This window comes from Calonectris borealis, chromosome 15 (genome assembly GCF_964195595.1).
Source record: "Calonectris borealis chromosome 15, bCalBor7.hap1.2, whole genome shotgun sequence".
Taxonomy (NCBI): Eukaryota; Metazoa; Chordata; class Aves; order Procellariiformes; family Procellariidae; genus Calonectris; species Calonectris borealis.
Window position 1 is genome coordinate 16,348,110 of NC_134326.1, and position 26,274 is coordinate 16,374,383.

At 42.5% G+C, this 26,274-nt stretch overlaps 1 protein-coding gene across 1 annotated transcript in view; it reads right to left on the bottom strand.

The window, feature by feature from the left end:
• The window catches only part of UBTD2 (ubiquitin domain containing 2), a 60,815-nt gene that overhangs the window by 18,936 nt on the left and 15,605 nt on the right, over window positions 1-26,274 (bottom strand). Inside the window, exon 2 of the mRNA XM_075164409.1 lies at window positions 11,557-11,793. Coding sequence (XP_075020510.1) covers window positions 11,557-11,793 — 237 coding nt within the window. The remainder of the gene's footprint in view (window positions 1-11,556; window positions 11,794-26,274) is intronic.

Consider the following 26,274-nt stretch of genomic DNA (forward strand, 5'->3'; position numbering starts at 1 on the left):
CGCCAACGTGCTGCACCCCGGACGGCAGAGAGAGCTTGTACCATTCCCACGGAAAACACCCGACACGAGCCAGCAGCCACAGAATCACACACGTCCCAGTGCTGCAAGCACTAATGAAGGCTACAAGGGGGTAAGGAAATTAAAGCAATTCCCAAATACGGATGGGTCTTCTCACCATCTTCCACAATAGCCCTTTGCTTTAAAGCAGCACAAAGTGCATTTTATATTGTGAATACTTGTACTTACTCCTCTAGAGTCTGTGTACTGGCCCAAGCATGTTCACTTTAAGCGAACGTGAGGACGGAGTAACAGATCCCACATAATGATCTGGAATTTTCAACAGGACGGAAAACAAAATTAAAACAACAGAAAGGGGTGCACCATTAGAATAAAAGCACCTCCAGGAGTGATACGCTAACCCAATTCCAACAATTATCTTTAATGGCCTCACTGATTAGCTATTGTCATTTTCCCTTCATGCTCTCCTCAGAAATCTCTGTGCTCAGCTTTCCAACACACACTATGCACAGTGGTTGCAATGCAGAAAGAACACGAATATTGGCCAAATGTTAGCCTGGCTGTTATTTCCCTCCTTGAAAACAAGAGAAACACCAACTCTGTGGAGCCCTGCCTGGTAGGCGCTGCAGACGCAGCCTTCTCGCATGGAATTCACCAATTACAGAGGAATTTATTGGCATTTCTCTAATTTTCAGTCAGGGGATCTCTTCAACAGCTCCCTTTTACAAGAAGCATTTCTCTAATGAAAAATACCATACAAACCACACAGTTTTAATTCAGCCACAAGCTGCATGGTGACAGCCTAGCAATGGATGATACTCCAAGCACCTCCACCTCTCACTTCTAACCACATCCCAGTGGAGCACAGTCCTCCCAGGATGCAAGGGCTACACCCCAGTGCTCTTCAGAAACCTGGAGTCACTCTCAGCCTAGGGGACGGATATGAATAACCCATTTAATGGTGCTGTTAAGAGTCACTTTACTACGTGGTAGACGAGGGTCCCTCTGCAGTGCATTGCATTTTAAAATCACTGCTGGTTTACATCCTTCTCTTTCTAAAATGCATCCTAGCCACTGGTTGTGAAAGTAAAGCCCATTCATAAACGGTCCCTTCCCACCACTTCTGAGGCTGTGGATACATGGATGTTTTTCTGAGCAGCAAAACGATCCCAGCAGTTGCCCGAATCTCAGCTCCTGCTTGTTCCTGCTGTTGCAATACCCATCGAGTCGCCCTGCTATAGGTGCTTGCAGCTGTCCTATAAACTGGACGGGGGAAATGATGACTGTCAAAAGCAACCCAACGTTGTTGCAAAGGACATTTTAAACTTAGATGTGTTCACTGACCCTGCTCAGCATCCTGCTGCCCCGTGAAGAGATATGGAGGGGGAACAAGGAGGTTGTGTAAAGAGAAGCAGGCAACCTGCCCATCTTGCTCTGCTGCTTAAAGCATTCAGGGTCCACAGTCCTAGTCAGTATGGGGAAGCCAATTACCAAATTGAAAATACGCATTCTGCTTTTTTCCATGCTGTGCATCATATCTGAACGAAATGCTGAACACACCCACACACTCCAAAGTCACTAGTTCTCAGTACTTCTCCTGCGAGGATGCACACTCTCCCCTCCAAAGTGCCAACAGCTCTAAACAAGGGACTTGGCAAAGCGGGAGCCCCATCCTGCTGTACAGCATTGCCTCCCTGCTCCCTTGCATCCTGCCTCTGACTCAAGCAAAAACAATCCAAGGCATTACATCAAATGAAAGAAACCAGCAACAGCTAGCTTTGCTATTTAGGAAAGCAATCGTTTACACCACTTCACATAAAAACAAGGGTTTTCTTCCTCTGTTTATTTTGTGCTTTATGGGCACTTTCACAGTAACACTCCGCTTTGCATGGGTCCTTTCAGAGTAAAAACCAGAGCAAAGACAGGAGAAAACACCACTGAAGAGCAAAAACAACTGGCTGTGAGACTCCAGGTCAATGCAGGATGGGGTTATTCGCATTAATTCCCTGCCCCTCTCCCCTAGAAGTCTTTCAAAAGGGAAATGGGAAAAGTACTCAAGAGCGTCAGCATTCACAACTCCACTTAAACATAAAAATCAAATCAAAGGTTTCTCCAAAGCTTTCAACTCCCAACTCTGAAGTGGTGACTATGAGAGAAGGTGTTTCTACTGCACTACGGTCTATAAATTAATGCTGCAAACTTGCCCTTTTTCAGTGTGAAGGTAAACAAATGGATTGCTTTCAGCATCCAGGAACTGAAACGCTGTATTTTCATCCGGGAAGAGCTGTTTTCTCACTCATATTTATAAACTGAGTATCTCCTCGTTGAAGTTCCAGTTTAAAAAGAAAAATGCAGCTAAAGCTGCCAATTGTGCAACAGTCATGTGATGAGGCTTTACGGACTCGACAGCGCTGTTAAACCAAACGACAACAGAAAGTGGTAAAAGAGAACGTGAAACAAGGCTTTAGAAAAGATTTAAATATTTTGCAGTTCGCATCTACATTTTGAATCCTCAGTTCCTTTTCCAAATGGAAAACGGGAAAGTAAACGTTGAAGTAATTGGTGTAATAATTGACTTTTGTCTTTTTAAATTTCACATGGATCAAATGCAAAAATGAAACAATTCTCTTCCTTTTACCAGACAACTTGCTAGACCTTCTAAGTATCTGGCCAGTCTTCAGCTGCGACAGCTACAGAGCAAAGGGACCTCTCTTGATTTGAGTGTAACGTCTGTAAGGACTTTGCTCATGCAGCAGGGCAGCACTGCATCTGCCCTTCCCCAGCACTGTGCGTGCGTGCCCCCCGGGAAAAAGGCAATTCCCAAGAGCAATAAGCCATCCTTCCAGGCGTGCCAGCTCAACTACGGACAGAGAAAACACCAACAAACACAGAGGCAAGAGACAGCAGAGGAAGAGAAGCTGCCACCAGGAAGCCACCGGGAAGCGGGTTGGAGCAGGCTGAATTCGGTGTCCGAGCAGGGAGCGCACAGCCTGGAGGCCGCTGGTTGAAGATGCCTAATTTAGATGAAGTCTTCTAATGAAAATGCAATTACTGTGCTTGAGCAGAAGCAAAACAGCCAGAGCATTTCCGAGATTTCTCATCAGCAGGAGGTACTTTCTGAGGACAGAGAGGACAGAAGGAGCATGCACAAAGTTGCTCCATGAAATGTATTTTGAAGATGAGTTGGTCTCCCTCAACGCTTTGCGGGAATTTCCTTAACTTTTACGGCCTGCATGCTCACCTCAGTACTACTGCTGATCATATTGACAGATACGCTTTGATAGTCAGACCTCCCAAAGCTTTCATAACTCTGCTGAAATCTTAAATGAGACAGCCACAGTCACCAAAATACCATTCACTATAACTTTTAAAGAGACATCAGAAAAACCTGACCGAGCATTCTGTATCCACATACAAAAACACATTGTTCAACAACGTGTTGTTTCACGTGTGTGTAGACAATGTAATACTCTACAGAAAAAATATTTTATCAATGACAATTAAAAAGTCTCTTCAGACAAATGAGCCACTGAGAAAGCAATTCCTACAGCCTTAACCCTCTAGAACAAAGGCTAAGCAATGGTAGCTTGCAGGCAAGGGTAGGAGAAAAAACACAAGGATCTTGTGGCTTAACGGGCAGCAGTTTACAAAAGCAGATTCAATTTAAAATGCTAAACATACCATGGCGAAGTTTACTGTACAGACTCTCTCAACCACAGATTCATCAATACAACAGTTAAGTCCAATATAGCCATCACACAAAAAGCACTGCAAAAATTACAGAGTTCCACTTCTGGAGCTACTTATTTTAAGGGAGATGTATATTAAATGGTCAGTGTTAAACATCTACTATATAATTTTGTTGTAGATATTTCCGAATTATTGTACAAATTTAAAGACTAACTCCTGAAAGCCTGTCGACTACCTTCCACTGCTTCCTTTCCCATCTACGTCTGGCATTTAGTGATTACCGTTTTGGGAGCCTGGAAAATCAGTATACGAGATGGATACACAGGGCCCATTGCAGAAAGTTCACTTGCAGTAGCATCCACATGCAGCACCTCCTGGATGTTAACAGAAGTCAGGCATGTGACATGAGGAGCCTTAACAGTCACGAAGGAGCAGGGTTTGGCAGATATTCCCATTTAATAGGTAAAAACACTGCAACAGATGTATTTTCTAAAAGGTGATACACAAAGCCTGCAACAGAATAAAATTCATACCTAATCATTTGAATTAGAGACCATACTTCAACTTCACTTAGAAAGAGTAAGTCTGATATCACTCCTGGATGGTATAAAGAAACCGTCTTCTGATATAGGATCTGGCTTTAATACAAACCAGTTTATATGTTTGTGATATATAAGACCTTTTATTAAATTCATACAAAGTGGCACAGCCACTAATGGCCGATACAGACTGCTGGCACTTGGCTGCTAACTCTCCCTCTCCAGGACAGAGAACTGTCTGGTTCCTTTTCAGTAAAAGCATTGAATGCTATTTTCATCCTTAGTTACTGTTTCCACAAAAATAAGCTACCGTGATCACTCTTCCCTTCCCTCACTTCAAGTCATATGCAACCTTGGGCAGTTTTGTCGTGCAAAGGAGGGTCTGTACACCCTCTTCTCTCCTTATAAGCAAGGATGAGGCTGGTTGGGATGACTAACTTACATCGATGGCATATACTGCTCAGCTTTTCCATCATTATTGTGCTCCTCAGCCCTGCAAGGAAGAAGAAAATGGTATTTTGCTTATGGTTTGCCCCTACCACCAGTACAGACTATGTTGTCCATCCCACCTCAAACTGGGGAAAACTGCTTTAGGCAAATCCTGTTTTTCTTGCACCAGCATGATCTTGCTATGTAAACTTTTCATAAAACTATTGCAGAAAAGAAGTTAGAGAAAGGCAAAACCTGGCAGCCTGAAATTTCCCCAAACATCAGAATAAACTCAAAAAGGATGGAAACAAGGTAATACCATCCACTGAACGAAGTTAATAAAACACCATCCTAATAAAGGTAATATATGAACAGTCCATCAGTGCTAGGCAGCAATAAAGCACACTGATGCCCACCATCAATAACTCATGTGCCCGTCCAACACTTCTGAGCACAGACACAGCTTTCACTTCCAAAAAAACTTGAATAATTCTTCTGATTTACTTCGAGACCAACAAGAGAAGGTGAAATACCAGATGCAGCAGGGAGCAGAAATTTTCCAACGCTCCCAGTGATTTACCTAAGCACTGTAAAAACCTCCTCGGGACTTCTTGCACAATGAATGCAATCAACGCTAAAAGCAACACTGACATCTTGCCAAATCCACCCGTGCTATGGGCTGCTCTCCCGTTTACCCTAAATCATACTGTTCGGTCAGCTGTAGCTATTGCCTTCTCTCCCCTTCCCCTTGCACTCCCAAGCTCTTGAGCAACAGTGCTAAATCCTTCATTTACAAAGAAAAATGGAGTTTTCAACATAGCAGGGGGTAACTTTCTTTATCAAGTACAACTAATAAGTGCTCATATAGTACTGGCTAAGTACTAAAAAAAAAAAAAAAAACCAAACCCAACCCAACCCCAACCTGATCACTCAGGAGTCTTGACGGGTCTATTGAACTGCAGTACCGCACCGAGACGCGGGTGAGCACTAAAGGACGGCAGGAACCTGAAGCGATGTAACGTGTCCTCTCAGACGGCGAGAGTCTCCTGAACCCCAGCACACACACGGGGAGGCAGCACAGAGGGATGCCGGACTGCAGGCACCGCCGTTAAAAGCTGCTCTTTAGCGCAGGGAAACATCAGGCCCAAAGGCAGCAAATATCACAGTATGATGCATGGTTACAGCTCAATAGGGAAAAAAGGGTTTTGCTGGAATTAGGAATTTGTGTTGGGCTGGGATGGGGTAAACAGTGGAGGCGAAGCGTGCTTTCCTCTACGCCGCTGCTGTTGGCTTTGCGTTTTTTTTGGTTTGGGTTTTTTTTATGGTTTTCTGTTGAATAGTTCACTCAAAGGGGAAGAAAACGCTCTATTCACGGCGAGAACATTTCAGTAATTTCACCTACTTTTCCCCAGCATTTAAGTTAAATACTCACATCCCCACTTTTCATGATCTCAAGTGTTACACACAGTAAATGTGACAGTTCTGCTTGCACACAAAGAGCCAGCACTGCAAGACTGCTCATGGAAAAAGCATGCTGCGAGCTACAGGAGCTGTATTTTAAGGCACAGAGAAGTTGACTGCTCCTGAGTATAAAGCCACTGGGCTTAACAGGGAGGCCGTTTTATTGTTCAAATAGTATTAAAGGAGTTAAATTCAATATACTGGTAACTATGCTACAGTGGATTAAGTGTCCATCCTGAAATTTAAAAACTCCACTTAACCCCAGACAGATTCCAATTAATATTAACTACTTTCAGGACAAGTTCAGCTCAACACTAACATTTGGTGCAGACCCTAATAAAATACTACACTCTCCAACATTTCCTTTTTGATAGCTGAGAAGTAGTAAAAGTGTTCTTCATTAAATTTAAATGGACTCATTAATAAAATATTGAGGATGTACTACTTTAAGACATCAGAAAAAAAAATGTATAAATTGGCAATAATGTTATTTCTATTTTTAAATACATCCCACAGAGGCACCCAAGATAGATGAGAAGTGCTAAGCCCATCCCACAAGCTTATTTATTTATTTAATACTTCGTACGTGCTATTTTTAACCGCAGAAGACAGCAAAAGGCATCCATTAGAAAAATTATATTGGTTAGAGTTTTCCTCACACAGGTTAGACAAGTGAAATATCTGGCTGAACGCAGCATTAAGAAGAGGTGAGTTTTTTCCTCACTTTCTTATAGGTTTCTGGAATAAAAAAGCAATTTTATTTTTGCAGCATCAGCTAGGCCAGAATTTGTATCTGCAAACCTCAGTCAGTCCCTACTCCCTCCCCAGCCCCCTCTTTCCACTCCTCCACTTCCCACAAGGTTTAATTTTGTAACTAATACAGGGTTTTGAATACGTACACAACAGGCTTACCACACAGGGGCAGTTAAAATGGAGATGTATGGGTTTGGTTTGGTTTTTTTAAGCCTCAGTTGTGCACATAGAAAAGAAGTGAGAGGAAATGCCATAGTCTCATAGTATTGCATCATTTTGCAGAAGACCTATTCCTTCAGGAGAAGAAAAAAATTTAAAGTTTTCCATATTTTCAACAGAGTTAAAGGAACTTATCTTAGTTAATGTTGGTTTTCCTTAGGGTTCAAGATTCCTTGGCCAGCTAAGAAATCAAAGGAAGAATGTCCCATCCTTGTCTGTCCCATCACAAATACAAGTTTTCACGTACCAAAATGCCAGAGCTACACTGTCAAATTATTTACTTAGGGGAAAAAAAAAAATCTTGACTTGATTTCTGCATGTCATCTTCCTAAATGGTTGCTTTCTTTGGGGAAATACAGAGTGTTTTCATGCACAGCCTGAGCAGCAAATTCTCCCTTTTCCTCCCATTTGAAGGAACAAAGCCTGAACTCCAAGGCGGTATGGTGGCACTCCCTAGCATTTTCTATCAGGGTTTCTGATGGGCCAGAAGACAAAATTGCACATAGGCATTTAGGTGTTATTTCAGGAGGCTCTGCAAGCATTTTAAGTCTCTCCTAACTTCGTTACAGAAGACACAGCCTGAACTGGATGTGTATTTGCTGCCTGGCCAGGAAAACAGCTACAGACAATAAAAAGGGTATAAAAGATGAAATTTCAGAGGTGACGCAGGTCCCCTGCCATGCTCCAGATCCCAGCGCAGAGCCCGGGGCAGGGTGGGAGGACAGACGACCCCGTGCAGGGCACAGCACTGCTCAGCGGTTACATGGGTAAGTCTGGGTGTTCGTGTAAATCAGGTAAGCACAGGACTGGGTAGTTAATGCGTGTGCAGCAGCTGGATTTCTTAACAGCTGTTTTCCCTTCTTTTTAAATTTTGGATAAAGTGAGTTTTTATAAACACAAACATGGGGGTTTTTGGTGTCACTCAGAACAAGGGCAGTTTGTTTGTTCTACCTGCCTGGAGATAAGCTCCATTTGCTGATAAGAGGCCCTACTGAGCCCATTACGTGGAAGGCTTTTATTCATAATCTATTCATACATGGCACTAACAATGCTTGATGACTAAGAAATACCTGAATCTCTAAAAGAAGTGGCTTTCTCTGTAGCGGAAAGGTCACATTGCACAGAGCGCTATGCAAGCAGCTGATGCACAAGAGAAGTGTCACCAGCAGAAAGTTGGATAAAAAGCAAGTAATGCAATTTTGTGGGTACAAAACTCACTACTAAACTTGAGATCCTGGATAAATATTCAAAATATTCTCTGTATTTGGAATCTGGCCTCAGGCCAGGCCTGGCTTGGGCAACAGAGCCTCTGATACAAGTTTGATTCTGGACTTATTTCTGAAATATTCTGAATATTCTGCACGTGGGCCTTAGAAAGCAGACTACAGTCTGCCAGTAGCAGGCAGGACCCCAAGCAAATTGTCTGCTGAAAAGCCAAATTTAAGAATTCACATACTTTCTCCCCCTTAAGTATTACATTCAATGGCATTAAAAGGGCTAATTTCCAGGGCACGCCATCCATCCTACATTCCTTAGACTGCCCAAAGAGAAGAAATGTGAGTTATCTGCCCAGTTTCAGATTTTTGCTTGCAACCAGAAACTGCTGGGACTTAAAGCCTTAAATTCTGAATAAGCTTAATAAGCAGTTATTTAAGAAACTAAGAAACGCTATTTTCAAAATTTGGGAGTATCGAAACTATACATCACCCATGCCCTCTTCTCGTGAGCGAGGAGCACGGACACACAAGCGACTCCATCCCAGAACCCAAAGACACATTCCTCCAGGCAGACTGAAACTTTCCCACTTGAATAAAATCCTCCTCCACAATTACAAGTTGTTACCCCACTCTAACGAGAAGCAGCAGAGACCTAAAATGTCAAACGGCTTCTTTGCATGACATGATGCCATAAATTTAACATTTCCCCTGGAAGTACTCTTCATATGTACACTTGTGCAACATTTAAACTGAACACATAATCCAATGCTGTCAAAATAGCTCATTACCAGGGTCTCGTCAAATTCCATAACCACATTATACAAATAATATCCCTCTCACTGCAAAAGCATGCTCGTGATTCAACTTTTCATTTACTAAAAGAATTATATTTCTATCAGTCTTCTGTGTATGGTCACAAGCAGACTCAGACCCTCATTGCAGAGAGTGAGCATTCACACTCTAAGAGACAATTCTTTACGCTAAGCTAAAGTCTGATCTGGAGAGCAACTCGCATAAGCAGTAAGAGACCACAGTGGAAGGTAATCTATATTTTGTTAAACCTGTCCCATAGATAACATTGAGTTTTCCTGACCTCTACTAGTTTTATTTTAGCAACTAAGCAAAACAACGCAGTGACTACCTTAGGTCTGCCAATACTCAATCTCCGAGATATAAATTATTTCCATTTATCTAAATGGGGACTTAAAATTATCAGTAACTTCTGTTATCAATTTTGCCAGACCGCTCTCACCTATATAATTCTCTCCAGCTCACAAGCTGCCTAAACACCCAGATGCTTCTGGGATATTTTCAGCAATGTAGATGTTTTGGAAGGATAAAAATCCAGCAACACTATCGATTTACCAGGAGAATATTCTGTTGTTTTCTGGACACAGAATAAATATGCTATTTAAAGTACATCATGGATATATAAAATCAAGAAGCCTGGTAGGTAATTTAGGATTTCCAGATTCTGACCAGTTTTATGAACTAGTGCAAGGAAAGAAACACGGTACAACAAGCACAGGAAGAAAGAGGTTTTCTGACACCAGTTCCACACTAGACAACCTGACTTCTTTCTCTATCTTTTGAAAATAACACTAACTTATAGCAGGGAAATTATTTTTCTCTCTCCAATGGATTGGGCCTAGAATGTATACAGACTTCCAACAGGTCTGTCAAAGAGAAGACCTGAGATCTCCTTGGCATTGGCAGGTTCTGGAAATAATCGACAAATTTCTCTTTAAAACTACAGAAATCATTTCCGTAGGTGTAACTGCCCTTGACAAAAACCTCACTCATTATCAGTCAAACCAGCAAAACACAAACCTCCTTGAAAACAAACAATGATCCGGAGGACCACAAAAGATCGCCCATGAATTATGGAAAAGCCGAGTCGTATTGCAGCACTGGCAGTTTCCACCTCTCAGCGATGCTGCAGAGATCCTGACTGCTGAACAGGAGAGGGGAGAACAACACGCTGAGCCCCAGCAACTAGTCATGTTTCACACTTTAGTATGGGAGAAGACAGACAGACCCCCAAATCCACCCCTTCCAAACTAAGTACATGATCAACTGTGACTTCTTAAGGAAATTGAGGTCCTAAACACCACCAATAAAAGAAAAAGAAAAAAAAAAAATATGAGTAGTCAATCTCATGAAGACTAGTCACCCTGGAAAGCAAGGTACACAATCTTCCACATCATCCTTCTTCTCTTCCCAGGAGACCCTAATCAGCACGTATATAATGTCTTTTATACAGCATTCGGCTCCACGTGTCTGGAACAAGTTCATTACTTGATGCAAGCCTCTTCATGCCCCTTCTGGAAGGGAGGACCCCAAGCAGAGCCTACCCAGAACACGTGCCTGCTTCAGTTCAGTGTGTTTGGTTAGGGGTTGGTGGTGGGTTATTTTGGTGTGGGTTGTTTTGGTTGTGATTTGTTTTGGCTTTTTTTATTTCATCCTGATTCTTTCAGGTTACTGAAACTACAAATCCGTTCAATTTTTTTTTTTTTTTAAATGCAGAACTTGAACTGTTTTTCTTGGGAATAAAGGGGAGTGATTAATTTCAGAGGGTGGAGTGAGGGAGGACAGAGCTTGGAAAAAATCAGAATTCAGAAAAACAGAGTGAAAGGGAAAGTACCTGAAATAAGTGCTTACAGTTTATCTTGTACGAGACCTTATAGCAGATTGCCAGCACCAAGTTTCTGGGAAAGTTTTTCATACTCTTCAGAAAAGAAATTAAAACAAAAAAAAACCCAAACACAACAAATAAACAAAAAACAAACAAAAAACCCCACAACAAAGCAATTCAAGTGCCAAAGAAACCTGTTAAGATCAGGAGGAAAAAAAAGAAAAAAAAAATCTACTCCCTTACAAAGGGAGGCTGGAAAAAAATTAACAAAACTGTACCTTCAAGCATGCAGGTGTTCCAAGAGATTACACAAAGTCACAAATGTTGCCTATAGAGATCAGACTTAAATTGTGTATTACACCATGTACCTGATCATACATTCAAATTTAGGTAACGATAGAAAGGTTGCTTTTCTTGGTCCCTCTACACACTAATGTAATTTTGCTCTGAAACACCAAATAGGAAGACATTGTGCATACTGAAATACAAGTATTTAAAACTATTGCATATATGTCTCAATTGATTTTCAGGTTAAAAAACCATTTGCCTTAAACTACTGTGATACTTAAGCCACATCCATCTTAGATGAACCTACCATGTGGTAGTGTTATATTTGCACCATCAATGATTGCTTGTGCCAGTTCGTGATCATTGCTCTCGAAAGCATGTGCAGCAGCCTTGAGGGCATCCCAAATCTCCTTGCGACCTTCGAAAGCTGGTGCTGTGTCCCAAAACTCGTCTCTCTTACTGCGCAACTGTCCGTCTGTCATGGGGTAATCACTTTTCCATTTCGGTTTCTCTTTTCTCAAGGGCTGATTACGACCGAGAGCAACTGTGAAGGAGAAAGAGGAAGGGAAGTTAAAAAATGGTAAAAGCACAACATTACTGAAGTGCCCTTTATTCTGTTTAGGATCTACAGAGCTAAAGTTTACTTTCGGGCAATCCTGATCCTTTTTTTCCATCTCCTCTGAGGCATCACCCCTGGGCTCCAAGTTGGTTTTACCTCTTTGAAAAGTTGAGGGGCTACCTCCTGAGCACCCCACAACTTCTCCCCAAGCTCCCCGGTAACTCCACATCCCTCCACCTGTGCCGCGTGTGCCTGGCTGGGAGGCTCACACCCGACACAGACATCTTCCAAAGGCTGTAGCAGTGCTACAGCCAGACGTGCGTTATCCCAACACCGGGGTGCAGTGAGACCAGAACGCATCTGATCTCTGCTCTACGCTGCTAGCGACGCTCTCTGCTCAACGAATGTGATACTCCGTTAATACAAGAGTTTTAAGATGCTATAGATATTTTTTTTTTTAATCACCTCCTTTTAAACAGTTTTAATTCAGAGTAAGTATATGTAGAAAGGCAAGTAAGATCCAAAAAGGCTAGAATTGTCGGAGACAGAAATCCCTAAAGAATAACCCAGGAATCCATCAAGCTTTAAAAAGTGGTTACCTCATTCACAATAAACACGAAAGCATTTGTTTCATTTTAACTACAGCTATTTTTGTGTAATAGCCAGTTATGATAATCACTTAGGTATAATGTTGGTGGATTAAAACTACTTGCTCACTTCAATTACAGCACTGCTAAGACTGTGCTAAACCCTTCTCTTCCATTTGTGTGAGTAAGGGGTTATTTCAACTTCTGTTGAAAGGAAAAGGAAAAAGAAGGGAGCAAACTTCAGTGCACACCGGGAAGAATTCCTCCCTGCAAGTTAAACCCCCATTGCCTTCAGCCCCCTCCTGGCAGCAAGAAGCTCGCTGCACCAGGACCCCGCGAGGACAGGACGGGGAAGAGAGCGGTGACAAACCACGAAAACGGTTCTCGCCACGGCTCAATACCGCAAAACCTTGAATATATAGTTTAAATGTCTCCAGAGGAAATCAAGTGTCCTTCAACAGTTAAACTAAAGTCAAGCGTGTTTGCAGCTGAAAATAAGCAGCCCCTCCACGGGACAGTTCATAGAAACTGGGCGATGAGTACTGAAGGCTCTTGAAAGACAGGTACGCTACACAGGACTGAAGTCAGTTAAGGATCCCACCACGTATGATCCGGAGAGCCATCCCTACGCTCCCCGTGAAGAGCCCTTGCCGTCCCAAGAGAGCAGAGGAACCCCAGCTGCCATCAGGCCAGGGAAGCATGGAGAGACGCAGTCTGTCACCCCACGTTACCAAGGCTGAAATATCTCTTACAGGAACGAGACACCATAGCTGCTGCGATATCAAAGCCTGCAGAGCAAAGCTGCTGCTTATCAGGTGCTCCTGGCTAGTCTGCAAGGATGGGAGAGCACCAGGACAAACACAAGGGTTTACATTTAGCCCTCTGTATCCCATGTACATCCTTAGAGATAGTAAGAAACATTTCCTTTCTCCAGACCCTCTTATTTTTCTAGCAGAAAGTTGACAATAGCTGACAAAAAACCTTATATCTCTCCTCAATCTTACTCCAGCATTCAATTTTCAATGGAAGAATAATGTAATGTCTAAATATTTTTTATAGTTCTTAATCTAGACTTATGGTGTATCTCTGCAGTTAACTACAAACCATATTTATGGCAAAGAGTGTGTGGGGGGGTGAGGGACATGACTGAGAAGACTACGTGTCAATATGTCAGAAATACTCATTTCAGGTAAGCTGTAACTTTGCAAAAATAGTATTTAGTCCAAATATTCCCTCTCCTTCCTTGATTTTTTTTCTGCCACAGATGCACTCAGCTGTTTTCAGAACAGCACTCGACACCGAGCATTGGCTCTCAGGGTTGACCATCAGTGCCTGGTGTTGCAGCAGGCATTTCAACTTCACACAGGCTTTAAGGAGACCAAAACACATAAACGAGGTTAAACCTTGTGCCCTTATACAACCTGACTTTATATGACCAAAGAACTACCTACTTCAGTTCATAACTCAGAATCACATTCACACTTAAGAAGCTGAGACTTAAGTCATTGAAAATAGGATATTTAAAAGAACTCCTGATGGTAAAGTGACATTGCCAACTATGTGAAGGCACCAGCCTTCTTCAGATTAAAAAAAACATAGTAGAAGATATATTTGCATGCAAACAAAGTCAGATCATAATTAAAAGTAGCAAATGACAATTGCATGGCACACATGCAATGACTCCAGCTGTTATTCTGTATCCCATGCAGAAACTAACAATAATAAACTTCTGAATCCTTTCAAGTGACCACAAACATTTATTGCTTTTTGTTTCCATGGGATTGCTTCCATGAGATTGCTTCCATTTGATTTTCAAAGAAGTGCTGACCATTTAACAGATTTCAGAACAGCAAACCCAAGTGTTTACAAAACACCAAGTTTCCTGGCAAAGCCCAGCCATTACCAGTCCAAGTCTCAGCTGAGCAGACACAAGCTGGGAGCCGATGATGGTCCAGCCTAGAACAATGGTGAAGGAGGCAGCCCAGCCAAGATGGACTGCATGCATTGAACAGTATATTATGAAATTGTAAAAACATATGTGGTAGAACACTTAAACAAGGAATTGTTTCCTTATGAAGGCTTAGCAGTCAGAGCATGAACATTTCAGACAGACTGAACAGGACACCGTCAGAAATTTGGGTCAGTGGGCATCTTCCATTCTACTTTGGCTAACATCTGTTTGCATGTACATTCAATGAATGCTAACTTATCCCACAGGGCCCTCTCCCTCTCCCCAAACGTTAATTATGAAAGCGGGCTAAAGGCGCTTCCCGCAGTCCCTGAGCACGGCAGCATTTCCTGCACGCAGCCCTGCCTGCCTGTTATCCAGCACCGCCGCAGAAACTGCAACAGGCCACTTCTCTCCCTTGCTTCCCCCTTTGCTTAAGACAGCATCCGAATATATTGCTCTTCACTAGACCAGAATAGCAGGGGAGAGACTAAAAAGACAGAGATCCTAAGAGTCTCACATAACTTCTCCCTGGAGATACAATCCTTCCTACACAGACAGGAGTGATGATAAACCCAGTGATAATTTCTTTTTTCAAGTTGGGAAGAAGGATAGTGGAAGAAAGTGACTCTACAAATGCCTCTAAAGCCAAATGCTCTCTAACAAGCCATCCATTCCAGTACTAAGCCTTTAAACACAACTTGGCTTCACAAGCCAGTATTTAAAAAGGTCTTTCGCACTGTTTACCATTTATTAGAAGTGTTTCAAGAATCCCCTAGAAGCTTTATGCCCCCCACCCCGAAGAAATACTAGTCTCTCTTTAGCTGTGTGGACAGATAGAGCAGAAGGGATACACGAAACTTAAGACATGTAAAAAACCTAATGTGTCAAAGGGCCCAAATCTCTTACTTTCCACCTCATGTTTTAGTCACTGAAGAGAAACATCGTTACATGAATTTCTACAGTCAAAGTTTTGGACCACATCAAAGGACTTTCCCTTTTATCTAGTGAGGCTGATAAAGACTAGTCAGAATAGGCAATGAAACACACATCAGCAGTCTGAAAACACTTTGTCAGGTATTTACAGTGTCAGTTTTATATTCCTCACTTCGGAAGTAAACTAGAACTCAAAAGAAAATGTTGACTTCATTTAAGGCCACGCACATCAGAGGCAGAGGCACAAGCAGCCTGCAAGATCTGGAAGAGAAAGCAACATCCACATCAATTTTTCATCTTACATCACTTCAACGTAAGTAAGAAATTATTAATATCCTGCTTGAAAATATGAATAGTTTTATAAATGCCAAAAAGGCATGTTCTCTCTGAAGCAATACTGAAAGTTGCATCTCAATAGTTGATATTTTTGGCAAGAGATTTATTTAGAATGAAATCTGAAGACCATTAACAGTCTGCTTTTCAAAAATAAAAAAATTGGCACATTAGTGACACTTCAAAATAATTCAGGCTGTTCTTGCTCCAATAGCTCACAGATATTCAGGTGGTGCTGTGCATCCCAAAAGAGGGGTAAGAAGTTGCTGACAACCTGCAGGATCTTGCTTGAGAGCAGCTTTTCTCAGGGAGGAGTAACTATACAGGCCACTATGTGGCCTTACAAAGGCTTTTCCCCGGCTAGTCAGAGGGGTTACTGTGAAGAGATTACAGATGCTTTTTATCCTCCTGGATACTGGACCTGTTCTAGCCAGAGAGTTGCCTTAAAGATGCCTTCTGCACCTTTTCTGATCCCCTCCAGTCTGAATTGCACCTACTACTTGCATGGTACGCAGAGCACAAACTCCAAACATCATTTTTAGGACTTGCTAAGGTCCACTCAGATTAACAGCAGCAGAAGCAATAGCTAAGAAGGTAAGAAGTCCTGATAATTACTAGCTGCATAATGAACTTCCTCGGGCTCAGCATGCTTAAGAGCAGAAGCCCAAACCTATCTAGTTAGGCACTCTGGGATACAGCGCGAGGCCGGGGCAGGAGAGGGGATCGCAATGATGTGCAGCAGGCTGGAGAAGCAGGCGAGGAGAGAGGCAAGTCTCATCCGAACTCAGCATCCACCCGTCCGGCACGTCTGCCACGCGGGTGTCCCTACACCTGCGAAATCCAAGCACTGAGCAAGCCCCCTTCCCTAGTCAAGAGTCCCTTATTAGACTGCTTAATACCTCAAAGAGACCTAAAAACAGCGGCAGACGAGCAGTTGGCTCTTTCTGTCCCGTCGGTAGGATTTAGCAGCATATAGTGTGTTTTCCCTTCACAGGTAAGCGAGTACCCCGGGATCCTCGCCAGAGCTACTACTGTCTGCCCCACTAACCTTAGCTCCTGGCAAACTATAAAGTCATGTTTTTCAGAAGGAAAAATGTATTTCTCCAGTCCTTGCAGATTATTGTATAACCGAATTATGAAGGTTTGTTTCCCTTCCCCGCAGCTTCCCATCAAAGCAATGGAATCAGTAAGGTTACCTACACTTCTTTTGAGTGAGCTTATGCAGATAAATCCAGATATTTAAATCAGTTTCTTAACAGAATGTCAAAAAATGTCTATGTAGAACTTTTTTTTTTTTTTAACAGCTGTTGTGTTTGTTACATCGCTATCACTGTGGATCACAGTATTGCCGCCTCCTCCAAAGCGGACCAGATGAGTAGGAGCAGCTGGTAACAGAAGAGTCTCGTACTAAAAGCCAATATCCAGCTAAAGCATTCATAATTCCTAGTTTATACACCCATGAACTGTAGCACCCGATAATCAAATTGGATAGCATTTCTGCCCCAAAGGGCTTACTGTCAAATCAAATAACGCAAATGCAACAGCTGAGTGAGACATCAGACAGCTTATAGCCTCTGGAGAAGGACAGGTGAACCTCTGCTTCAGTCGTGAATTAGATTTTCCTCCTTCCCAGTTATTGACCACACAGGTAATCCTGTAAAAGAGGCCACAGGATTTGACCCCCTGTTACAGCCCAGAGTTACCTCCAGCAACTGAGCTAAAACTTAAGCATTTGGGGAAATGTCTCCTTTGCTGTCAGTCAGCCTTACGTGAGCTTTTCCCTCCCACCCCGTTTCCTCAAGTATCTTTCACCTATTTCTTAAAATAACGTTAGGAATAAAATTTGGCATGTTAAATTCATGCAAGCGCTCCACAGTGCATTTCTCCTTTTTCCTTTGAAACAGAAGCATATGTTGCTTGTAGCATTAGTCTTTTGCTGCTCTTGGAAGAGGCAGGAGAAACTGTCCCAGTTTGGCCAAAGCATGTGTTGGAAAAGTCTCCGTGCACACACAACCCACCCAGGGCACGGAGAGGCCGGCAGTGCAGCTCCCAGGAGGAGACATTTGGGTTAGACATGCTCCATTTTAGGACTGGAGGCCCAAAGCTGTTGATCTCCATGCATCCACCAGCAGCTGTGTGTTGGAGCTGCAAGAAGAGGACCTGTCTGTGCTTCCACATCTCTGCAGATGTGTATGAAGACCAACACGCAACAAGAAACAAGCACTGGGGAAGGCTGGCATGGAGGTACCCTCAACCTGTGGAGCAGATACAGGGACATGTAAGAAGATAACATCAAAGTGTTGAAATGACACTACTATCAGGAGAATCTAGCAAGATCTGGTAATATTTTCATTGGGTTTTTTCTTTGTTTTGTTTAGGAAAATAGCTAAAAGACGAAGACAACTGCTTAAGTGTTGAGAGATGAAAAAGATTTTGAATGAACTGTGAGGAGAGGAGCAGGAGCACCCAACAGAAGTGCTAAAGGAAGGACAGAAAAATCACCAAAACAGTCTATCTGAATGGGAAGGATGAGACAGATTTTCAGAAACTGTTCTCAGTGGAAAAGATGGGATTTGACGACTGTCAGGCTCCATGGGAGGAGGACAGAAATGATAAGCCATCAAGGAAACAACACAGACCAAGACTTGCAGAGGCTGAGGCCAGCGAGGAGAACGTGGCACGCAGGTACTGTTTGGTTTGCTTAAACTGTAGACATGCACAGCTTCGACAGGGGAAGCGATATCCTCCCAGGGAGACGCAATTTGATAAACAGCAATGGGTAGTTATTTGAAGACAGTCAGGAGAAGCTAACTAAATATTATACAAATTGAACTAATGATCAAAAATATTTTCTTTACAAAATTGCTTCCCTGTTGAGGATCAGTTGCTAACAACGTATTTTTCTAAGACAAATGAAATGCAAAGTAACAGTTTATTACCCATAAAGTTTCTTTTAGTAATAGTCCCAAGGGTTCCCCTCCCCACAATCAGTGAGTAGTACTCTATCAAATGAGTCTCATTTTAAATCTATTTTGCTCCAATTTCCTCATAAGGTGTCTTGTAATTTGGTATCAATATCTAGATATAGTTCATCCTAATAATTTTCTTTGCATTGTTCTCTAGTGTAATTCTTCCAGTAGTTGAATTACAATAGTGTTTGGAAGAAGAGCCGGTACAAAGGAGAGGTGCAGAAAAACAGTGAAACCGGGGAGGGGGCAGGGGGAAATGTATTGCATCTAAGTAGACAATTCGAATTACATTAAGTAGCCCAGGCTTACACAACTGAAATTACATTAAGTAGCACAGGCTTACACAATAACGGGGAAATGGCAGAATCTTATCCATTTATTGTTAGTTTTCAGCGTTTTTACTTCTTAAGAAGGTTACATTTTTGCAAGGCAAGAATTGGAAAGGAAGCGTCCCTGGACAGTAGTAAAAGAACTTCCAAATGAAATAATTCACTGAACAGTTAAATTTTCCTAACAAGGAAATGAAAGAGCACCAAGACTTCATATGAAAACTAAAGGAAATATCTATTAGCAGAGTCCTGAGAGTATTCAGAGCCGGGTAACATTTCTGGGGACCCTGTGAGGCTAAGAAAGTCATGAGCTTTTCCAGCTTGTAGGGAAACAGATACAAAGAATGCTTGAAACTAAATTAAATTTTAGCCTTTTTCATGAAGGGAGATTGTAGGGGTAAAATGAACACTACAAGAAAAACTACATTTCCTGATAGAAATTCAAGTTATATATTTAAACAGATGTGTCATAAAACATCAAGCTACAGACTCAAATCCCTGTTATAAAGGTGTGGGCAAAACAGTTAATTTTGAGCCAAACTTGTGGTGTGAAGCTTTTTAAAGCAGCAAACCTAGCAAAGACAAACCTGCGCACAAGTAGTAAACCCACCAAGTAAACCCCTGGGGCTATTTCCCCTTTCTTCTACCTGAAAGGGGGTGAAGGAGGGAAGAAAAAAAAAAGAAAAAACATATCAAGAAGGGGCAGAACCAGCGGGGGACAGCAGACCGATCACCATCACTCAAAGCCAGGCTTGCGCTCCTATGTGAGCAGCCTCCAGACACGACACACGCTGGTGCTACATGATGTATGTGGTCCCTCGGGGGAAGGGGGGTGCCATCAATCACCTGTGCCACCCCGCCGCTCAAAGCCAAGCAGGCAAACAGCGGTGCGTCCCCCAGACGGCTGTTCACCTGTGCCGGCACTACGGATGTCGCCAAGCATTGCTCAAAGCAGGAGCAGGGAATATGCCTTCCCTGTTTCTCAGGTCTCTCCTCAACTCTTACCTAACACCTTCCTGCAAAAGGAGTTAATTGCACAGAAGAAACTGTAGTGAATAAAATGCAAGTTACACTGGTAATTACAGGCAGCTTTGGACAAGTCATACATGCACAATGCTTCCCTGCCTCTCCCCATACACAAGGCACTAAATCTTTGCTGAGTCAATCCAGAGGCTTCACAGTATGAGATATAAAACACATGAGAGGGTGAGGCGTATGAATGTGCTGGACAAAGAGAAAAATTGACTCTAATTACCAGCTATTACACTGTATTTTCCATTTCTCCCATCATTTTCAACAGGAACAGAAGAAGTAGTCAAGAGAGCCTGGTATTTCCAAGCAGCTCATCACTCATCACCCCTTACATTTCAAAGAAACTAGCAGTATTGCAGCGAGAAATAAAAGCCTTAAAGTTCTGAGATCTGCTCCCTGGTGGTATACCAGATCCAAACATCCCACCTCATCCCAACACACGCAGGATCTACCCAGATCACCGACAGCCTAGATGCGTGCTTCGCGCTGGGACACGCTGCGATAACGTAGGTGGCCCTTCACAGAAATTTAAACGGAATCAGTGTATTTTGTCTAACGTGAGGTGCAATTCACAGTCGAGAGCCAGCTGGCAAGAGGTGAACTTCAGCCTCCCATCCGTTTGTGCAGGTTTTATGAGGACAATTCCTCTGCTCCCAGAGCTGCAAGAGCAGGATGGTGAACCCCGACGGTTACAAACGCTCTGGATAAGCGGTGTTGGATAGAACAATAATGCAAACAAAGCCACTGTGAAGTTCTCTACTGTTATTTGCCTCAACATTTCAAACAATATTTTTCAAAGGAAATTTTTCACATTGGTCTCCCACCAAAAGCTCAGCACTATTTCCTAGTATTAATTCTATGGCATTATTATTAGTTTACAAAAGCTTTGTCGTTACTCCTGAGCCCTGCCTGCCCACCCAGCTCCCCGCTGGAAGCACAAGCAGAATACTTCTCGATCATCTTGATTAAGCTTATGACGCAACACCTCTTCCCCGACAGATAAAAATGTCTAAAGGGAGTGAACACCTCTGTAGAGTCACCGCTGCAAACCCTTAGTGCCTCATTAGTGCCGTGGTCAAGGGGTGACCATGGATGAACCAGGAACACTGCCAGGCAGGGCAAAGGCCGTATGACTCCCACCTGGCTCTATCCCACCCCATCAGAGGCATCTTGGAGCCACAAATTCTGCTTCCACAGCTGGTAGGAAGAACAGCACTAGCTATACTGGCTGCTCAGCGTTAGCTTCAGCCTCACAGTGAAGTTCTGGTAGTGCCATGGTGGAACAGCTTCAAGGGACAGACATTATCAACGCAATAACCTGTCAGCACTGTTTACACTAGAATTTAAACTGCTCCTATCTCTGGTAGATGCATGTTTTCAGCTGGATGCAGAACAGGATAAAGATTTACCCGTTCCCAAATCACAGTGCGTAAGCACCAAGACCTTTAATCTGTACCATCTACAGTGCACAACTAGACTATCTTTTTGGAAACCTATCACAAGAACCATTAAGGAAGCTGTCAGCAACATGAAAAAGATTCTATTTGAGATAGGCTGCATAAAGTACATGCTTCTTTTGACTTCTGCAAAGCATAGCTTAAGTTAAAACTCAATCACAGCTGAGAGCTTGGCACCAATGCAGCCTCTCACATGCAAAACAAAATAAGCACGGTATGCAGCACAGCGGAGCTGGAAACAGTTGTGGGAATGCAGTGGGAAGCTGCACAGAGCTTACCTAAAAAAAAAAAAACCAACAACGCAGTGCTTTCTGTGTCCCATCACGAGGAATAATGCAACTCAGCAACTTCACTTTTAAAGTACTGAAACCCTTTTGTATCTTCCCCTTGATTCAGTTAACAGGGGAACTTTAGACACATCAGATAAAACCGCAAAGGGTTCCTCCGACTGGTCACCTCCACACCCATGTATCGCTGTGACGCGGGCACCTGCCTGCTGCTCCAGCCAGCAGCACGGACCAGTCTCACCTGCTAGCATGGGTTTAATACAAGGAAAGATCTAGCGTTCCCACCTGCAAATGAACATTGTCCTGGCTCAGAAGCCCCCTTCCTCCTCGGTAATGTTCTCCCTCTGACCACTGCATAACAAGCATCTATACAAACTGCTAAGGAAAGATTTAAAGACATTTACTGGAGGCTGACATCACTCCTGTCAAAAAACTAACAACTGGAAGTGCTGCAAGTGCTTCTCCGCATGCTAACAGTCAAGTTCTGCACGCTTTGAGCAAGACACACATCAGGGTCTGGCTCAGCGGCGTTTAAACCAAAGCTTTGCTTTTATGTTGGCCTAAGCCATGGCAGCAGCGTGGCTGCAGACTGACCACACAAGGTCATCACAAATTCTCCGAGTTCACGAAGTGACAGACAGGGACATCCGCTGTACATCTGGTCTGTGTTTAACGCACCACGTTTAATGCTAGTACTTCCAACACTAGCACAATTTTCATTTTTTTAAAAAAAAAAAAAAAATTCAAAGGCAGCCTTATCTTTCATCCTGCCAGAATTATAAAAAATATTAAGCTGATAATTTTCTTTAAACAATGCAGCCGGCTCCACCCTGATTAGGTGCGCCCGTGCTGAAAGCCAGCCGGCACACCCTCCTCAGCAGACCCGCGTGCAGTGTGTGTATACATGAAGCTGCAGCTTCTGAAGACTTTCTGGACAATGCCACCGGTGAATTTACTTTATTACAACAAGTAAACCAGACTTCTGCAGCTCTTAGCCCATTCACTGGGGCAGGAGGAAGGCCAGCAAGGGTAGAGCTGGGGCACTTCAGAAACAAGCTCTGCCAGCACCACAGAGATTCAGAACTAGTTTCAACATAACGTAAACCTTTTTAGGTCACCACTACGGCTCAATGCTATCTAGGAAAATTTTAAAACCAACAGAGATCCTAGAAATCCATAGGGTTCCTTAAAGTAAAATTGCTTAGGGGGAGCTGCAGAATTCAGCATAATTTTCAGATCCCATCTCACCACAGTCTTAGTTTGCATTGGGCTATGTTGCATTAAACCCTTCCACCAAAATTTGAAATTTAACACAGTCTGTGTAATATAAGGTATAACGCACAAGACAGACGACCAACTTAATGTTCCTAATGAATACTTAGGTGAACACGGCATTGCTTGCCACGTCACTTCTGCCATGCACAGCCGTCACAAATTCCGGAAGGGAGAGAACAAAAAAGCCTCCAAGTTGGTAACTGTTTTTACAATGACCAATGATTAAATTAGCTTAGTTACAGGATCTAACACCATGTCTTGAATTTATTCCAGTGTCACAGTTATTGGCAGGGATAAAGTTTCACATTAGCCAATTAACTAAATGCACTATTACTGTATCTCAGCTACTTAAGCTCATCAGTTAATTAAGAGCTCAGTATAAGCTGAAAATAGGAATCTTACCTGACACACATACCAAACATACATTATCTTAATGATTTAATTTTACAGTTCCGTATTACGTTCCATAGGTGCCATCTGGAAAACGGAAAGGCAATTGCTCAGTTTAAGGAACAGGTGAAAGACGCATAAGCAAACATTTAAAGATTTAATCTAAGAAATTGTATTTCTTAGAATGATACTTGCTGCTTTAGTAAGCTCTATTTTACAAGGTAGTTTTTCATGATAAAATTACCGTTTCACACTCATTACAAATTACTTCTGTATCAATTTTTAGATGCTTTCAACTTGGTTCCCATTTAAGAAGTGTTTTATCTTAATGTCTAACTGAAAACTACCACCCATTTTCCTAGGGACTATGCCCTGGTAATTTCTGAGAAGTGCAAGCTGAACAAGGCAGACCTGCAGGCACACAGTCGTGCTAAGCACCTGCAGCTGCGGACAGATGTGTAACAGTAGGATAATGCATCCTCGATGCTCCTCAGATGTCAAGCTTCTTTCTGCAAAGTAATCTCTCCATCAGCTCTTAACAGTAGGTGGTAACATCTTCTTTAATAGCTGTCAAGTCAGTCCTGCCATACACAGCACCAGCACACCAGTGATTTAGGAGCAGAAAATCGAGTACCCCACTTGTTGATGTTTATCCTTTAAGGTCACACAGCACAAGTCATGACACCACAGCATCACTCAAGACTCCCCCAGAACATGGACCTGTTCTACCACCAAGCCCATCTTTTTGGAGTACTTGTCCTTCCTGGCAAGTTTACAGCCATAGGATAAAAAAACCCCAAGGCCTTGCAAGGGTGAGACTTCATTTATGCAACAGGTTGATTAAAAACAAAACAAAAAAACCCCAACCTAACAAAAACCCCTCTGTATTTCAGCTGCCCTTAGCACAAAAGGCTCTTGATCCACAGAGAAGGTTTCTACATGCTACGGTATTTTAACTAGCACAACTCATCCTCCTCCCCTACTGTCCTTTGTTTCCCCATCAGTAAGAAGCAATTTGTCATAATATTAACAAATCGGTATGACCACAGAAGCTAAATGATCACATCAGTGAGCCTCCAGGTGCTCCCAAAGTGAGGTACCAAAAGAACTAGGTCCATTTTACGTTCATACATTTGACTGTGCCCACTGAACGTCTGCAGGGCAGAAGTCTGACAGACTGATGGCTTAACGCCCCAGAGAAAACCAAAAACATTCATTTACTTCTCTTCTATAGTCAATAATTTCTGGATCCACAATCCAGTTAATAAGCTTGAAAATTTATTCATGGAAGTACATATGCTCACAGCCTAAGCAAACTCAAGCCTTGAGTTCAACAGCATGTCATCTAAAATGAGCCAGGAAAAAAAACACTAAGGAAAAATGATGATGCATGTTAGATTTTTAAATAAGCAATTTTGAAACAAAACTCCTACCTGTTCTTCTGGACAACCATTTTCCAAGAAAATCCAGTACCCAAGACCGGAGAAAGCTCAGCAGCTGGAAGGTCTACAAATGGGTGTAAAGGCCAAGCAGCATCAATGGCTCAAAGGTGCAACGGTCTTCCCAGACAAGAGTGATATGGAGCGATCAGCAGTTGTCTTGGGATGCTGAGAAAGTCTACTGCTCCCCACATCCCCACCAGAGGGTAGAACATACGGTAAAGAACAACTGAAGATAAATTTGGAACTATCTGCTTGAAAATTAACTCCTGCCAAAAACTCTGGTGAGTCCAACCCTACGTTTGATTTTCACTCCATGTGAAGGATAGGAATTTGCCTTAAAACAATGTGTAAGAGAGCCACAGAATCTAAAGAGGACACTGCAATCTGCTTAAGTGACTGCATTAAGCGATAAAATGAAAGCAGTTACTTACAGGAGCTGTGGGGACCCAGGAGCAGGTCACAGGAATGGACTGACAGCTCTGTTCTCCAGCTGCAGATGCTGGAGATTACAAAACACAGGAGGAAAACAAAAACTAAACCCTGAAAGGAGAGCAGTTCAGAGAGAGAGAGAGAGAAACAGAAGCTCTGTATTAAGATCACCTGAGAGCACGGAAACAGGATAAAGACTACCTTCTTCCAAGTCAAAGCAAAGTTGGATCATTTCCCCATCACCCATCCATGCGTCCCACCCCGAGTCTCACAGCATATGCAGTTCCTCTCCTGTGCTATAAGGTGCCACATCTCTTCTGGAGACTGCTACTCTACACTGACAGGGTGACATCCATCCTCTTGCCCCTGGTTTCCATAGACATTTCATTATGCAGATCTTGGAAGAAAGGCTAAAACACACCATGAGTTGAGTTTTCATAGTTAAAACTTGTTTTCAACTGCAATCTCCACGGTAAAAGATTTTAGGGAGAGAACATCACGCAGAAGCAGAGGGTTCATCACACAGGTTGAACAAAGCTCCCATTTGTTTTCCAATATTTACGAAGGAAGGGAAACAAATCATACCCAAGAATTAAAAAAAAAAAAAAAAATTTCCACTAACTATTCTTCTGTAACCAGATTAAGGACTTACCTTCTATACTGTTTTGTTACATACTTTAATAAGTAACAATAGTTTAATGATAATAATTACATAATTAATTAGCACAATTATCTTTCAATAATCCTTCTTTTGATGGTAAATGCAAAGAATTTCCTCTTTTGTGCACTCCTTGTGTATAATGCGAGATGGCAAGAACCAGGAGCATAAGAGGATGATGTGAACACAAACTCTGCGTTCAAGGGTTTGGGGTGGGTTTTTGTTTAGTTGGTTTTTTTAGCAGAGGACAAGTTGGGCATATTCTACAAGTTTAGTCACTTCTCAGTGTTGTTCAGATCAATACTGATATAGGGTACAGGACAGGCTGGATATTAAAAAGCCTTTAAAAATTTCTTAACAGATGGTGCTTCAGAACCACTCAATATAGGGCAGT